At 40.8% G+C, this 16873-nt stretch overlaps 1 protein-coding gene, 1 long non-coding RNA gene and 1 pseudogene across 2 annotated transcripts in view; 1 reads left to right on the forward strand and 2 right to left on the reverse strand.

Moving 5' to 3' along the window:
• LOC137657851 (E3 ubiquitin-protein ligase MIB1-like) overlaps nucleotides 1-16873 on the reverse strand; it is a 421337-nt pseudogene that overhangs the window by 113395 nt on the left and 291069 nt on the right.
• Nucleotides 1-16873, forward strand: part of LOC137657793 (ectonucleoside triphosphate diphosphohydrolase 2-like) — an 85043-nt gene that overhangs the window by 61418 nt on the left and 6752 nt on the right. The window contains exons 9-10 of the mRNA XM_068392317.1: nucleotides 2180-2678; nucleotides 4488-4620. Coding sequence (XP_068248418.1) covers nucleotides 2180-2678; nucleotides 4488-4620 — 632 coding nt within the window. The remainder of the gene's footprint in view (nucleotides 1-2179; nucleotides 2679-4487; nucleotides 4621-16873) is intronic.
• LOC137657802 (uncharacterized) overlaps nucleotides 12297-16873 on the reverse strand; it is a 75024-nt gene continuing 70447 nt past the window's right edge. The window contains exon 3 of the long non-coding RNA XR_011047206.1: nucleotides 12297-12323. This is a non-coding gene — a long non-coding RNA (uncharacterized lncRNA). The remainder of the gene's footprint in view (nucleotides 12324-16873) is intronic.

The raw sequence follows: 16873 nt of genomic DNA on the forward strand, positions 1-16873 counted from the left end.
GAGTTAGAAGTCCGAGCTTGTAGTCTTGATCCAATATTCCTCCAGTTGCTGAAGTAAGCACTAATAAGCATCACATATTTCTTATTTTATTGGCTTGACATATCTTGTGGTCTCTGTTACTGACTGGATGTAATGTTTCAGATGGCTTAGCCACTAGCATATCTTTAGTTATCCCTAATGATGTTAATATATATGACAGAACCTTTACTGCCAAAATTAGTTCCTTACTATGCACTGGCACAAAGGCTCCCATTAATAGCAAGCACATGGAATGATTCTAACATTATGGATAATTTCAATATTTTTTATTTTACCAAACTTAGTTATACGTTATTTTTTTCAAGAACAGAAAGATCAGGTGGAGAAGGATCTCTTCTTTGACAGGTACTGTATAACCTTTCCAGTTGATAAAGAAACTTTTTCTGATAGGTGTCCAAAAAAAACACTCAAGGTAAGATCTGATTCTTCAAGTTCTAAGCTGTCGGAAAGATCTGCCATCGAGACAACATGTGTTCCTTATTTTTCTCAGATTGTTTTAAATACAATGGATAAATTCAAGTCCTTATTTTTTGTTAAAACTTTTTTTGTCATTACAAAATCTTCCAAGATCTATAAAACAAATGAGTTGCCTAACTTGGGTATTTGTTTGAATTTAAGTACTTCTCTTGAACCTATAATCAATTTTAAGAGGAGGAGATTGTAATAGCAGGATTTGCAAACTGATCTAAAAGTGAAATGTTCTTCATAGGTACAGGAAATATAATGGGAGTATTTTTTAAATAATCTTGCAGATTCTGTAGCAGGGATTATTTCTCAGTAAATAGAAGAGAAGTTTGCAGGCCATCAACTTTTAAATCTTAATTTAGATGGGGCTTTTGAGGCTGTTCCACCCCTGTGTGTTTTATGTTTAAACATAGGGAACAAGTAGTCTTTTGTGGTAGAGACATTGTCTGATGCTCTGGAGAAGTCCTTGATTTCTTCAAGTATTTTAGGTGTTGCATTAGGTGTTAATAAGATTAAAAAGGTGACGGCACAAGTTGATGCAAAAATTGAAAAGTGTCTTTGAGGTTTCTTTATAGGAGTACTTCTGTAAGCCAATACCTACTTCATCTCTTAGAGTTGCCAACTCCAAAGGCTTCATTTCGTAACTGTGTTAGGCCATCTGTATTCCACTCTGGCAGGATTTCCAGACCTCTCCTGGTAGGAGGAAGGCTTTCCCTTTTATATCAGATTCAAGAAAGTCTCCAAACAGAACCTTGGCTTCTCTCCAGGGTTAAGGAGGACTATTGAATACCTCTGACTTCCAACCATTCCTTGTGCAAGAAACCAATACCATTCCCAAGATATCTATCCAATTCAGCTGAGGTTAGTTTATGAAGTTTGAGATTTGCAACCTCCTAAGAGTGTTACCTTAGATAATTAAGCTGTACTTAAGTGATAAAATCTATCACCTGCACCTATTCAGGTCTGAGTGCACTGACATTGCAAAATTTTACACTAGCCAGTTTGGTTGTAGGAATTTCCTCTTTAAGGATAAATGTCCTATTAAAGGTCGAGAGTTTTTCTCCCTGTAGGAATCTGTCAAGTTGAAGGCTACTTAGTGAGCTGGCAGGGCTGAAAACAGGTCTTCCCCGCTAGCCACCTATAAGTACCAACACCTCATCATAAAATCCTAACAGCCAAGATTGCAGCTTTTCTTAAATCTTACACCTATCAAAGGACTCAGATTTGTATACCGTAGTTAGGAAAATACAAATTTTTTAAATTTGTCAATTTGCATACAATCTCCTGTTCTCATTCTACCAAAATTAATGTAATCTACATGACAAAATACAAAATGTGCACAGCAGTCTCTCAACCAATGGTTTACAGGTGTAACTGTACAGACAGTCACTCATAACTCTTAATACTTTCATTTATAAGGCTTGATAATGGTATGTCTGGGAACATTTTAAACATAATTGGGTATAAATTTGATTCTTAGGTTCATATGAAAAATATTCATAAATATTTAATATGAAAAGGAATGTACAGTTCTGTATTTCTTAAAATGTAATGTAATGCAATCATCAGTATCTAAATTTCACTTAGTTTTTGTAGTATGAATTTCTTTTCAATGTACAGTATTACATTTTTATTATATTTGAACATTCACTTAACACTTTTATATATTTTCTAGGGTCCTTAGTCAGTCATTTTTGTGCTATGGAATTGGAGAAGCTGAACATCGTTATGGCTATTTTCTGGTTAGTGACCATGGAACTTTGCAAAATGATGAAGTTCTTGTAGATCCGTGTCTAGCCAAAGGTATTTCACACAATTTAACTCAAGATCAGCTAAATGGTCCATGTACTCGCATAGATGAATCTAAACCACTTCTGATGGGAGTTAGTCAAGTGAAATGGCACAAACTTAAGAAAATATTTAAAAATTATAATGAAAATGAAGCAAAACATGTCAGTGATATGACTGAAAATTTTGAAAGTTTAACAACTGAAATGAGTAGTAAAAGTGGTTCTAAAATATCAAACACCATATTTACCAATGGTTCCAGTGATCCTTCATTATGTAGTGAGAAAATAAGAAGATTATTTGATTTGAATTTATGCAAGGAAACCTTCACCTATGGCGACTGCTTTAATTCTGAATCCCTCCCTCCAATATCTGGTGATATAGTGGTAAGTGTTTTTATTTTCCTTCTAATATCAGATATGTTGATAGACTTGTCTTTATGAATGTTTGATATTTTTCTTATGACGAAAGTTACCATTTTGAGTTGTATATGCTAATAAATAAATAGTTTTTGCAAAATTGATAACTGACAGCATAGAGGAAAGCTGGTCCAGGAATGTTAAATGTACTAGTCTTTTTTTTTGTTTTTTGATTGGCATGGAATAGAACAGTAATAGTTTTCTCCCTGCTTATATATTTGGGTTGTGTTCCATTTGGACTTTTCATAGATAAAATCCTTTCAACTTTTCAATGTTTTATATAAAAAGGATGGGAGACCCTTACCCCACAAACTTTCATATTTACCGTATTTGACGGCCTATAAGACGCACCCTCATTTTAGCAGGTCCGATTCAGGAAAACAGTCTTTAGTGTATTTAAGCATATATTGTTGAAAATAGTCTAGCTGTACATAGCACAAGCAGAAACATATCGTATATTTACGCGCATAAGACGACCATTAGTGCATAGGCTAGCTTTAGTTGTAAACTTAAAAATCCAAAATAGATTAAATAAAAACTATTCTATATCATGCTTTTGCTAAACACGCAACAATAAACCAAAACCATTTCTTTGTGTACGTTTCATCACCGGTCATAATGAACAAACGAACGCATTTACACATCTGTATAAGTTAGCTTTTGCAGCAACAGATATCTTACCAAGTATTGGTTATAAAATAATTATTAATTTTGTTTTACTTACTTTCTCCTTAGTATTTCAAAATAATTGAAATAAGAGCGTTTCTATATAAAGTTTTTCCTAATAAACGCTACATAGAACAGATAGTTTTGTTTGTTTCATTGCCGATCATAATGAACAAACAAATGCATTTACAAATTCATGCTATATCTAACAACACTAAGAGCTTTTAGTAAAGATGTTATTACCGATGTTTTACTTGCCATATCCCAAATAATTTCTACACGGTGCATAATAGAAAAGCCATTTTGTTAACAAAGTACCGCTAATGACAGTATGATGGGACAGAGAAGATGGTGCTTGAATGATTGGAGAAAGAGTGAGGATAATTGGAATCATGGTGAATTTTTAATGAAAAATAAATATTCTTATCAAAATTTGATTATTACTGTTATTTACAATACTGTTAAAATTATCGAAGGCTAAGGAAAGAGAAAGTTAGAAGATTACTGAAAACGCAAACATAACTTGATGTTTACATTTTATCAGCTGGTGTTTATAAACGAAAGTCACAGCATTTTCCATTTAAATTGCTTTTATTTTAATGAATTCATTTTTAAAACACTGGTAATGATACAATAATGCCAGCAATAAAAATAAAATAAGGATACATAGAGTTTAGTGCAGGTGAAAGTATCTAGCGTAAGCCTACGGTAGGTCCCAAACTTTACCTACGATATATAAGATGCAGGGCGACTTTTTTTGCCAAAATTTTGGGAAGAAAGTGCGTCCTATAGGCCGTCAAATACAGTAACTTCTTTATGTTAGATGCCAAATTAGATTGAATTTCCTGTATCAAAGGTAAAATGATTATCTATTAAACAATGTTTATCATGTAAGTGTTTGTGGAGCCAAATTACATTTAACTTTTTTAGTTATCAATTATGCAATCAGTGCATATATATACAGGCATATATATATATATATATATATATATATATATATATATATAATTTATTTATTTATTTATTTATTGCAAGTGGAATTAGAATAGGGTAGTGAATGTGTTGTATAAACAAGATTAATACATATTACTTCCTTACTGTTACTTTCAGGCCTTTTCTGGTTTATTTGAGCAGCTGTTTAAAGTACTAGGTTTAGAACCAGGAACTAGTCAAAAGGAGTTTGAAACGACAGTATATGAAGTTTGTTCGTTAAATGCAGATGACCTCTACAAAAGATTTCCAGGTAGGTGAAATATAAAACAGGAATTTTAATGTAAAATGATATAATGTGAAGCAGCTTGATACATCAGAAACTTATTAAAATCTTTGTAGATGCCTCTCATATTACTTTAATGTCTAGACAATTTTCACTATGTGTAACTTGAATACTGTGAATGATAGAATGATATTTGATAATACAGTATATGCAAAACTTTTAAAGTGTTGTATTTTACATAAAATCAGAAGTCTGAAAAAGTTTCTAGGCATTGGTTTCGAATGGTCTCTTCTGCAGTCATGGCTGTTAACTTATCCATACTGGATTACCAGTGTGTGTTTTTCTATCATTATGACTAGTTATGCTTTCATTATTTAAACGATAACAAGGGTGCTAAATTATGGCTAGTTAACTAGCGTCGTGCGATCATGACCCGGACGTGGTGGGCGCCCTTGTGGCCTCTTCATGATTCTGATCCATTTTGCCCCTCATGCCATGGCAAATGATGTTCTGTGGAATCTCCATGTGAGTATTGTAGGGAGTGGCTGCTCTTCCAATAAGAAAGATATCGTTCTCCTTCTTTGTCTTCTTCCAGAAAGGGTAAGAAATATAAACTTTTCTATATCGAAAGTTATCTTCCACCCTGCTCCTTCATGTCTCGAACCTCGTGATGCCCTGGTTACGAAGGATGAAGGCAGTAATTTAGTGATTGATGACCATAACTTTGTTAACGTCTTGTCGCCTTTTTTTTTAATATGCATTGCTCTTGACAAATCCTTTGGCTACGTCCAGTGTACTCCCTGAGCCGGATCTGATCCCAGTATCTTTGATTCCTGCTTACTCAATAATGCATAGATCTCCCTTGCCTCCCACTAGTGTTTTGAGTGGCGAACACTTCATGTCTGATTTTGTTAGGGATGACTTCACTTTTGGAGATCTGTCCGATAAAAGCATCGGATGTCTCCCCACCTTGTTTTCATTTATGGAGCCCTTGACTCGAGTCTGCCATTTCTCCTTGTATGGTAGCAGCATTGTTGGATCCCTTTTATCATGCATTTACTGTAAAGTAGTATTCTTTGGTATATTAGCATAGACTTTTCCTTATTGAAGAACTTCCATAATGTATGACAGTACTGTATGCCTTATGTCAGCAACAGTGACATCCATTCCATGGCCTCTTGATTGCACTGAAGGTTGTTGTGTTTTATATAAATTGAACAATTTCCACGAATCTTACCATTAAGTAATAATATGCTATGAACTGTGCTAACTTCAGAACTTTAAAATAATGAAAATTACAATTTTGGAAATAATTTGTATATTTTCTAACTACTTTATACAAAATTTTCTTTACATATGAGAAGATAGTGTTAGCTGGAACACAGCTACATAGGAGAAGATACAGTGTTAGCTGGAACACAGCTACATAGGAGAAGATACAGTGTTAGCTGGAACACAGCTATAAAAACTTAACGAGGTGTCAACAACCATTAACAGTGGTTAGGGTAGCGGAGAAGCTATAGCTCCACTTTGATTGCAGATGAGACTTCCGGGGTTAGGTGATGGCAGGTAGCATTTGTGTAACGCACTGGTTTGTATAAATAGGAAAACTATAAATTGCTTCCATATTTGTCATTTGTTTCGCCAAATACAAACCCTCGTTATTTACACAAGTGACTTGCCTTTTGGATGGTGGGTGGAAGTCCTCTTTCCAACAGGCTGGAACTTTTTACCCAGGATTGCTGCATCTGAGCATGGAAATGCACGAAATTAGCATCCTGACACCTCGTGATCCAGTGACTTGACACTGTTAGTAGGTTGATGACCCGTGTAAAGGTAGAATTAAACTTGCTTCCATCCCTATGAATGGGTGATGTTGTAATAAAGACCTTCCAACTTCTGACTCTTAGCAGAGGCTAGGGCAATCAAAAACACTGTCTTGAGAGTTAAGTCTCGGTAAGAGGCTTGATTCAACAGCTCGTAAAGGTCATCTTTCTGGGAATTCAGAACTTTGGTGATGTTCCAAGTTGGTCTAACTTCTGACTGGGGGCAAGTTTGCTGAAGTTCCGTATGAGCATAGACAATTCTGCTGAATAGGAAATAACTCCTTCCAGTCTAAATACCAACTCAATGCTGAGCGATAGTCTTTTACGGCCGACACTGAGCAGTTTTTTTCCCTCCTGGAGGTAGAGTAAAAATTTGGCTGTTAAAGGGATACTGACTCAAAGAGAAGAAACGCCCCTTCCACAACATCAACAACAAAAGACTGCCCACTTAGGCGGGTAGACTGAGGTTGATGACCTCCTGAGTTAACCAGACATCTGTTTCGCCACTGCTCATAAAAACCCTCGCCGAGTGAGGAGGTGCTGGACAACATCAAGGCGTGAAGTCATAGGGATCCAACTGATCTGTGAAATAACTGTATGTGGGGTTGACACAACAGGTTGGGAAGGGAAGGCAGGGGATGTAACTCCCTCAGAACCTCCGTCAGAGTGGAGCCATCGGTCTCATTGACGAGTTGGTTGCAGATCTTGCCCTATTGAGGACTTTACCCAAGTCAGAATGGGGGGAATGAGTAGACATCCAGGTTGCCTCACGGTTGTTGGAAGGTGCCCAGGAATGCTGCCTATGGGTCCAGTACGGGCGAGCAGTACACCAGAATCTTCTGGTTGAGGGACATTGCAAAGAGGTTTACTACTGGTTAACCACATGGTCATTACTTTGTTTTCTATCCGAGGATTCAGACTACCTGGATAAGTCATCTTACTCAGATTGAAAGATGTTCTTGCCTGGTATGAACTGAGCTGACAGGGAGATTGTGTTACCTTCTATCCATTGAAGGATTTCTATGGCTGGCTGGCTGGCAAAGTTGCTATGAAATAGTACCTCATTGTTTGTTTAGGTACGCTACTACGGTCTTGTTGCCGCTCGTCAACATTACCGAGTGGCCTGAAAGGAGCTGTTGAAAGTGTTGAAGACCAAGAAATGTCACTGAACGCTAGGAGGATTATATGGCAAAGCCAATCTGACTCGGACCACAGTCTGGATGCCAATATGCTTTCACTGCATCTGTGAAGAGCATCAAAAATTGGGGAGAAGAAAGAAGGTTGGAGTCTAAACTCCATCCACTCAGGTTTTTCTTATGCTCTGTTCCCGCTGGAATGAACCTTCCAGGAGAGTACCTGCCCAGAGTATTAAGAAGTAGACTCTTCCCCATTTCAGAATAATAGTTTGTCACCAGGTCCAACCTATAAATCATGCACATGTTTCCAAGAGTAAGAAGAAAACTAACTAGTCTGATACACTCCTCAAGGATCACTGAAGAATATTGTTTGCCCAAAGCGCTTGGTGATTTGGCCCTTCTTCCCAGACTACTACTGCAGCGTGAGTCCCGAATATGCCAAGTACCTCACATGAATATGTTGTACTGCTTGGAATTGTCTTTGGGTAGTGTTTAATTAACAGCCTATGCCCTAACCAACCTATTAAATTCTGGCTGTCCTGAAACTGCCTATTGGCAAATAACGCTAGTGTAGAGGTAATTTTACTCATCGTGCTTTTTAAGGATGAAGGGATAGGATCAGTTTTTTATAAAGGGGTCAAGCTGTTGAAAGGGACTGCTGGTTTGGGTGTTTTTGAACAGGGTACCTTACGAAGATGTGGATCTCTCTAAATATAACTTAAAGGTCAACCCTGGACAGAGGTTGCTATCTTCTGACTTAGGAGCTGAGATCCAAAGCGGATCCCATCTCGGAAGAGTGAATTGAATATAAAATTTATGCCTTAAGCCAAGCACTGGGGCATCAAAGGCCATTCAGCGCTATATAATGCGAATTAATCCCAGAATCAGGACTAGAAGACAACCTTAGATATGTAATGAATTCCCAGTTATATTTATGAAAAAAGCTGGGGATTTGAGGACCACATTAGACACATTTGCCATGTATTCTTATTGATTAGTTTGTATCTGCGAATTTCATATGTTCAGCTCTACAGTAATTGAACAAGATCAAATTAATTGTAAAGTTCAACCCTTATTTTCAAAATACTGTACCTCAGATTTTTACCCTTTTTCATCCTTTGTGTGCAAATATTTTTTCATTCTTTGCAAAAGGAATCTTCCTTTTTCTTAATGATTGTAACTTAACTGATTTTTTTTATGTATGGGCCCATTTACTATATTATGCACTGTAGCAGCTAACGATAGATATGGTTACCAAGCAGTAATGTAATGAATTTTCATTTTAAACATAACCATAATTTATAAAATATATAGTAATGGTTTTTCAGATTGACCATACTATAATTTATACAATAAAATAGTAACTGTGTTATCAAATTAAGTAGAATAATTTGGATATTTCTCCACCCTATTATATGTGTCGTAGTTCAACTTCATGCTGTAGGCTAATGGCAAGGAGATTGAAGTAGACCTTTGTTTGTTTAATGGTCCATTTAACGTAAAGCTACACAAACTAGTTATGGTTAATAGTAGGTTAAACCTTTTTTATTTTATTATTCAAGTATGGTGAGCACTATTCCTAATACATACATACATATACCAAAGGCACTTCCCCCAATTTTGGGGGGTAGCCGACAACAACAAGAAACAAAACAAAAAGGGGACCTCTACTCTACGTTCCTCCAGCCTAACCAGGGACTCAGCCGAGTTCAGCTGGTACTGCTAGGGTGCCACAGCCCAACCTCCCACATTTCCACCACAGATGAAGCTTCATACTGCTGAGTCCCCTACTGCTGCTACCTCCACGGTCATCTAAGGCACCGGAGGAAGCAGCAGGGCCTACCGGAACTGCGTCACAATCGCTCGCCATTCATTCCTATTTCTAGCACGCTCTCTTGCCTCTCTCACATCTATCCTCCTATCACCCAGAGCTTTCTTCACACCATCCATCCACCCAAACCTTGGCCTTCCTCTTGTACTTCTCCCATCAACTCTTGCATTCATCACCTTCTTTAGCAGACAGCCATTTTCCATTCTCTCAACATGGCCAAACCACCTCAACACATTCATATCCACTCTAGCCGCTAACTCATTTCTTACACCTGTTCTCACCCTCACCACTTCGTTCCTAACCCTATCTACTCGAGATACACCAGCCATACTCCTCAGACACTTCATCTCAAACACATTCAATTTCTGTCTCTCCATCACTTTCATTCCCCACAACTCCGATCCATACATCACAGTTGGTACAATCACTTTCTCATACAGAACTCTCTTTACATTCATGCCCAATCCTCTATTTTTTACTACTCCCTTAACTGCCCCCAACACTTTGCAACCTTCATTCACTCTCTGACGTACATCTGCTTCCACTCCACCATTTGCTGCAACAACAGACCCCAAGTACTTAAACTGATCCACCTCCTCAAGTAACTCTCCATTCAACATGACATTCAACCTTGCACCACCTTCCCTTCTCGTACATCTCATAACCTTACTCTTACCCACATTAACTCTCAACTTCCTTCTCTCACACACCCTTCCAAATTCTGTCACTAGTCGGTCAAGCTTCTCTTCTGTGTCTGCTACCAGTACAGTATCATCCGCAAACAACAACTGATTTACCTCCCATTCATGATCATTCTCGCCTACCAGTTTTAATCCTCGTCCAAGCACTCTAGCATTCACCTCTCTCACCACTCCATCAACATACAAGTTAAACAACCACGGCGACATCACACATCCCTGTCTCAGCCCCACTCTCACCTAATACAGGTCCTTCTTAAATGTTAAGAATTATGAATTTTTAACTGTTCAAATTAATTATTTCATGAACACACCTTTGTTAGCCACGAGGTTCAGTGTATGGTTACCTATTGGACAAAGGTCCAAAATCTTACTTTTTCTTTGATGCTAATCATTACATTTGAAATGCAGTTGGGCAGAATGTAGAGTATTCCTGATAAAAAACTTAATGGAAATTTTGCCAAGTTAGTTTCGTTTGGGATTTCACACTAGAGCTTTGAAAGGGAAAAAAAGAGGAAACACTGATTCAAAGATAAAGGTGTCCTTAATGGGAATGAGTCGCCAATGGATACAGAAGGATTGATGGCTCCAATTACGGTTGAAAAAGTTTGGTTTATATTCTCACAGTTTACTTATCCTGTTAATAAGATTTTTATTGTCAGGTGTTAAGAGGGCATCTTCTTGGCTAACCTATGCTGTTTTAGACCTTAGACATAAGTTTTGGAGTAAGGTGCCTAGCAGTGATTATTTTCAAACAGTTGATCTTATGAGAGAGACAACACATTTTGTCTTTAACTTTTTATCAAGTTGGTTTAATGACTACCACCATGATACTTTGGTTTACAGCAATTCTGTTTACCAGCACAATAGGATTCCTAGCTAGTGAAACAAGATTCGAACTCAAGGGTTCAAATCTTTTCCTTCCATTTGTGAGCCATAGGTTCATGATCAGTCTTCTTCTCTGTCTACATCTTTTCCCACTTCTATGTGGGGTCGATGTTTCTGGTCAGCTTTCTCCATCTAATTATGTAGTTTTTTTTAATATTTCTTTCCAGACCCTCTGGTAAGGTCCATTTCAGATCTGTTTTCAAGTCAAGTAATTTATGGGTTTAGAATTAGTTGTATATGTTGGGACTTTATTTCGGCCATTAAGAGTTTGGATCCATGCTTAAGATTGTTCTCTGGCATCTCGGTTTGAATTTATCCTCTTCAGGTATTATTAAGCATGTCTTCAGGTCTTTTACTATTAAGAGCCTCCTATTGTCAGTTCTATTTTTGGAATTTATATGTATTATTGCATTATTCCAAAAAAAAAAGTCAATGTTTTGAGTCTATGGAAAAGCTGTCTTCCAAGAATTTTATGGCCAAGACCCTGTTTCTGCTGGCTCTGGAAAGAATGTGTGGTGGGTCTTGGTGTTGATAAAAAGGTTTTGTCTTTATTGCTTAGCTTTAGGGTGAAGAATGTTTTCAAGATGAAAAGTCTTGTGTATGTTTTCCACATCTCTTCATTAGGAGGGCTTCCACATCTCTTCATTAGAGGGAAAGGTTAGAGGATAGGTTTCTTTGTCTGATTAAATTTTATTTTGACAAGGCCAAGACCATTTGGGAATAGGTTCCTAATTTATTTAATGGGTGGCAGGACGTTGTTTCTCCAAAAATGCGGAGTTTAGTGACACAAGCTCAAATGGAATTGGATTCTAGTCTGATGAGGGACATGAAGGTTTGGGTTCTTAATATAAGCAGTGTTTAATGTTCTCTGATTTCTGATGAAATAATTTTTGGAAAGGGTTTTGGCAGGAACTCGTTAGCATACCAGATGTTTCTGTCAAGCACCATCTTGGGGTATGCCTGGTTTTCTTACAAGATTTACTTGGCATTTGGTCCTACATAGCTGCAAGTGAAGGTCTATTATATTTTGGGTTTTTATGATGATTTACTGCGAGTCCTATTCTCATCTTTGGTGGGAGTTGAAGCGAATCTTGACTGGTAGTTTGGTTGAAGTATTTATGTTAGGGTATTTGCCCCTTCTGCAGAGTGGTATTCAGCATTATGAACCTCAGGTGAGAATCATAGAAGTAAATGGAATTTTGGTCATAAAACTTGTCTTTTTATATTGCCACAAGTTCATATCACCCTGTCTCCCTAGATTAGCAATATTAAGAGGTCGTTGAATGTGTTTTTACTTTGTATACTGGAATGGCATACCAATTTATCTATGATTACCATAAGTCACCATATACTGTAAGCAATACAAAAGGGTTTTGTGGTTATTGAAGTAAGGGGAAAATGGCAAGCTTCGAGTAGGGAGCATTATGAACCTCAGATGAGTATAGGAATAACCAATTACATTATAGCATCAAGTATTATGAACCTCAGATGAGTATAGGAATAACCAATTACATTATAGCATTGAGTATTATGAACCTCAGATGAGTATAGGAATAACCAATTACATTATAGCATTGAATATTATGAACCTCAGATGAGTATAGGAATAACCAATTACATTATAGTATTGAAGTCCAGTACCATATTTTGTTGATTAACTACTGTATATTCCTGACCTGTGAACACACTATGGCTTAAATTCAGTGCATATAACTTGATTGAATCTGAACTCCTTGTGTTGCAATGGCAGGTCTTCCAAAAAAAAGCAAATTACTCATAATATTCAAACCTTTATCAACTCTAAAAAACCAAGTTTTCAATATTAATCTTACCCGATGATCATGTAGCTGCAACTCTGTTGCCCGACAGAAAAAACCTAAGGTCGGGATACGCCAGCGATCGCTATACAGGTGGGGGTGTACAACAACAGCGCCATCTGTCGAGTAGGTACTCAGGTACTTCTTGTCAACAAGAACCAATTTTTCCTCTGTCGTGCCACCGGCAAGACCTACTTGGATACGCTGTTGTTTCTGGAGTTGATTTCACGCTTTTTGGTGATGTATTCTCTCTAGATATTAGCTTTCGCTGTTCAGGAGTTATTATCATTAACTTATCAAGCTTTTTTGATTAGTTTTGGATTAATTGTTGACGACTTTGATAGATTTTGGATTCCCCCCTTGGCTAATTCAAGATGTCTGACCATTCTCAAGTCCCTAAGTACAGGCAGTGTAGCGCTAGGGACTGTTCTAGGCGTCTTCCGAAGGCCTCTATAGATCCTCACACCGTTTGTTCCAATTGTAGGGGTAAATCCTGTCAATTGGAAGATCGATGTGAGGAATGCGCTGGGCTTTCGGAATTCGATTTTAATGAATTCCTTAAGAATGCACGTAGGCTAGAGAAGGATAGGATCAGGAGGAGTTCGTCTCGCTCTTTTGATTTTTCCTCTCCCCATGCCCCTCAACCTATTCCTTCCCCTGTAGTGGTGACTCCCGACCCTGCTACTAGTGCTCAACCCTCAATGGCGGACATGATGCGTGCCATTCAGGCTCTTGGTGACAGAGTGAAGTCATTAGCTAATGACCGGAATCAACTTTTGGCCGATGTCAAAGAGTTGAAAGCGAAAAGTGCAGTGGGAAGTGTAGTGAGTGCAAGTGCGGTGAAAAGTGTCAGTGTCAGTGTTGCGCATGAGGGTGCATCTGTTCGTGCCAGTCGTCCTCCCAGTCCGGGACCTCTTGCAAGCTCCCAAGCCCAGGGGAGAAGCAATGTCGAAGGACCAAAGGGTTCGACAGGCCTTGATCAGCGTACGGATGTACCCTCAGTGGTTGCGGACGTATCTTGCAGAGATCGTTCCATCCACAAACAGACGAGTGAGCCCATTCATTCCTCGTCTGTGGAAGAAGTTTCTAGGAAGAAACGTTGGACCAAGGTCTCACGACCTCTCAAGCGCAAGGTCCCTTCCGAGCGAGTCCAACGGCCCAGGTGTAGCCACTGGGTCAGTTCGGACTCGCCGCAGTCTTCCGAAGACTGCACACCTCCCAAGAGAGGTAGAGTGGTTCCGCAGCAGGCAATCACTCCGTCTGTTGCCGCACCAACCACGGTAGACCCTAAGTGGTCTATGCTGCAGACTATGCAGTCTCAGCTTGCTTCCTTCATGCAGGAGTATCGTGCTGAGGAGGTTGACACTGCTCCTGTTAACCTACAACCTGCCACGGTTGTGCGCTCAGCAGATACTGCGGCTGCCTGCTCCCACACTCCGCCTGTGAGAGCTCCACCACCGATGCGCAGTCGACCCTGCCAGACGCATGTTGACGTTAGCCGACATGCGGCACCCTCCGTTGACATGCGTGAGCTACCGCATCAGCAGTGGGAAGGTGCTGTCAAGCTGCCGTGTTTTGACGCAATGCGGCAGTCTCCGCAACCCACGGCAGTCCCTCCCACGCACCAGCACTCCGCTTTTGTTGTTGCCAGCTCTCAGACTGACCAGCAGCGGCATGATGTTGGATCCAGTGCAGCTACGCATGCACCCGTGCTGCCGGATTCAGCCGTTCAGCTTTCTGCTCCACCTTTGCCACTTCCTCCTCAGCATTCGGATGAAGGAGTATCTGATGACGACGAAGCTGCGCATTTGGACGATCCGCACTCCGACATAGAAGAACCCAAGTCTACGCCACCCTCCTTAGACTTTAGGAAAGTCCTTGCCCTGTTTAGGGAGTTGTATCCGGACCAGTTTGTGTCTGCAACCCCGCGCTCACCTCCCTCTGAGTTCGCTTTAGGCATGCAGTCAGCAGCTCCTGCCTTTACGAAACTCGTACTCGCGCGCTCATCCAAGAGAGCTTTGAGGGTACTGGGAGAGTGGTTGCAGTCCAAGAAGCAACTGGGGAAGACAGCCTTCATCTTTCCACCTACCAAGCTTGCTTCCAAATCTAGCGTCTGGTATGCCACGGGAGAGGAACCCGGCTTGGGAGTTCCTGCCTCTGCCCAGGGTGACTTCTCAAGTCTGGTTGACTCTCCCCGCAGGCTGGCTATGAGACGCTCCAAGATTTGCTGGTCTTTTTCGGACATGGACCATCTGTTGAAGGGAGTTTTTCGTGCTTTTGAGATCTTCAACTTCCTGGACTGGTGTTTGGGAGCGTTAAGCAGAAAGACCTCCCCTTCGGATAAGGACTCTGCCATGCTTATCATGTCAAGCATGGACAAAGCCATTCGGGATGGGTCTGGTGAGCTTGCGGCTTCGTACGTGTCCGGAGTGCTTAAGAAGCGAGATCACCTTTGCTCCTTCTTGTCTGCGGGGATCACACCATGCCAGAAGTCGGAGTTGATGTTTGCTCCGCTTTCCAAGTGTCTCTTTCCGGAAGAGCTGATCAAGGGGATTGCTGCCTCGTTGATCCAGAAGGATACCCATGACCTGGTGGCGTCTTCCGCACGTAAAGTCACAGCTTTTCCTTCCGTGCCTAGACCTAGGATGGACACACCAGCCTCTAGGTTCATCCCGCCCTTTCGTGGCAGAACCTCCAGCAGAGGAGGTACCCGTGCCGACAGTCAACGTGGCAAAAAGAAGAAGGGTTCCAAGTCCTCAAAAGGCAGAATCTGACTGCCTACCTCTCCAGACAGCAGTGGGAGCCAGGCTCAAGAACTACTGGCAGGCTTGGGAGAGCAGAGGTGCAGACGCTCAGTCTGTGAAGTTGCTAAGAGAGGGGTACAGGATTCCGTTCTTGCGCAATCCCCCTCTAGCAACTACTCCCATCAACCTCTCTCCCAACTACAAGGAGGAGGACAAGAGGCTAGCTTTACAGCAAGAGGTGTCTCTCTTGCTACAAAAGGGAGCGGTAGTCATAGTCCGGGACCATCAATCCCCGGGCTTCTACAACCGTCTCTTCCTGGTAGCGAAGAAGACAGGAGGGTGGAGACCGGTGCTGGACGTCAGTGCTCTCAATGCTTTTGTCACCAAGCAGACGTTCACCATGGAGACGACGAAGTCGGTGTTAGCATCGGTCAGGAAGGAAGACTGGATGGTCTCGTTGGACCTAAAAGACGCGTACTTTCATGTCCCCGTCCATCCAGACTCCCAACCTTTCCTAAGGTTCGTCTTTGGAAAGGTCGTTTACCAGTTCCAAGCCCTGTGCTTTGGCCTAAGCACGGCACCTCTTGTGTTTACCAAACTAATGAGGAATATTGCCAAATTCCTGCATTTGGCAGACATCAGAGCCTCCCTCTATTTGGACGACTGGCTTTTAAGAGCTCCGTCAAGTCGTCGCTGTCTGGAGAATCTCAGATGGACTATGGATCTGACCAAGGAATTGGGTCTCCTGGTCAATATAGAGAAGTCCCAACTCGTCCCATCCCAAACTATTGTCTATCTAGGTATGGAGATTCAGAGTCGAGCTTTTCGGGCTTTTCCGTCGGCCCCCAGAATCAGTCAAGCCCAAGAATGCATTCAGAGCATGCTGAGAAGGAACCGATGTTCAGTCAGGCAGTGGATGAGTCTAACAGGGACGCTTTCATCGCTGGCCCAGTTCATCGCGTTAGGGAGACTCCACCTCCGCCCCCTTCAGTATCATCTAGCTGCTCACTGGAGAAAGGACATGACTCTAGAAGCGGTCTCAGTTCCTATATCCGAAGAGATGAAGTCTGCGCTGACGTGGTGGAAGAACAGCATTCTTCTCAAGGAAGGTCTACCATTGGCTGTTCAGACCCCCGACCACCTTCTCTTCTCGGACGCATCGGACACGGGCTGGGGTGCGACACTGGACGGACGGGAATGCTCGGGCACGTGGAATCCGGAGCAAAGAACACTTCACATCAACTGCAAGGAGCTATTGGCAGTTCATCTGGCCTTGAGAAACTTCAAGTCCCTCCTTCTAGGCAAGGTGGTGGAGGTGAACTCCGACAACACTACAGCCT

The sequence above is a fragment of the Palaemon carinicauda genome, chromosome 1 (genome assembly GCF_036898095.1).
Source record: "Palaemon carinicauda isolate YSFRI2023 chromosome 1, ASM3689809v2, whole genome shotgun sequence".
In the NCBI taxonomy this organism is placed as follows: Eukaryota; Metazoa; Arthropoda; class Malacostraca; order Decapoda; family Palaemonidae; genus Palaemon; species Palaemon carinicauda.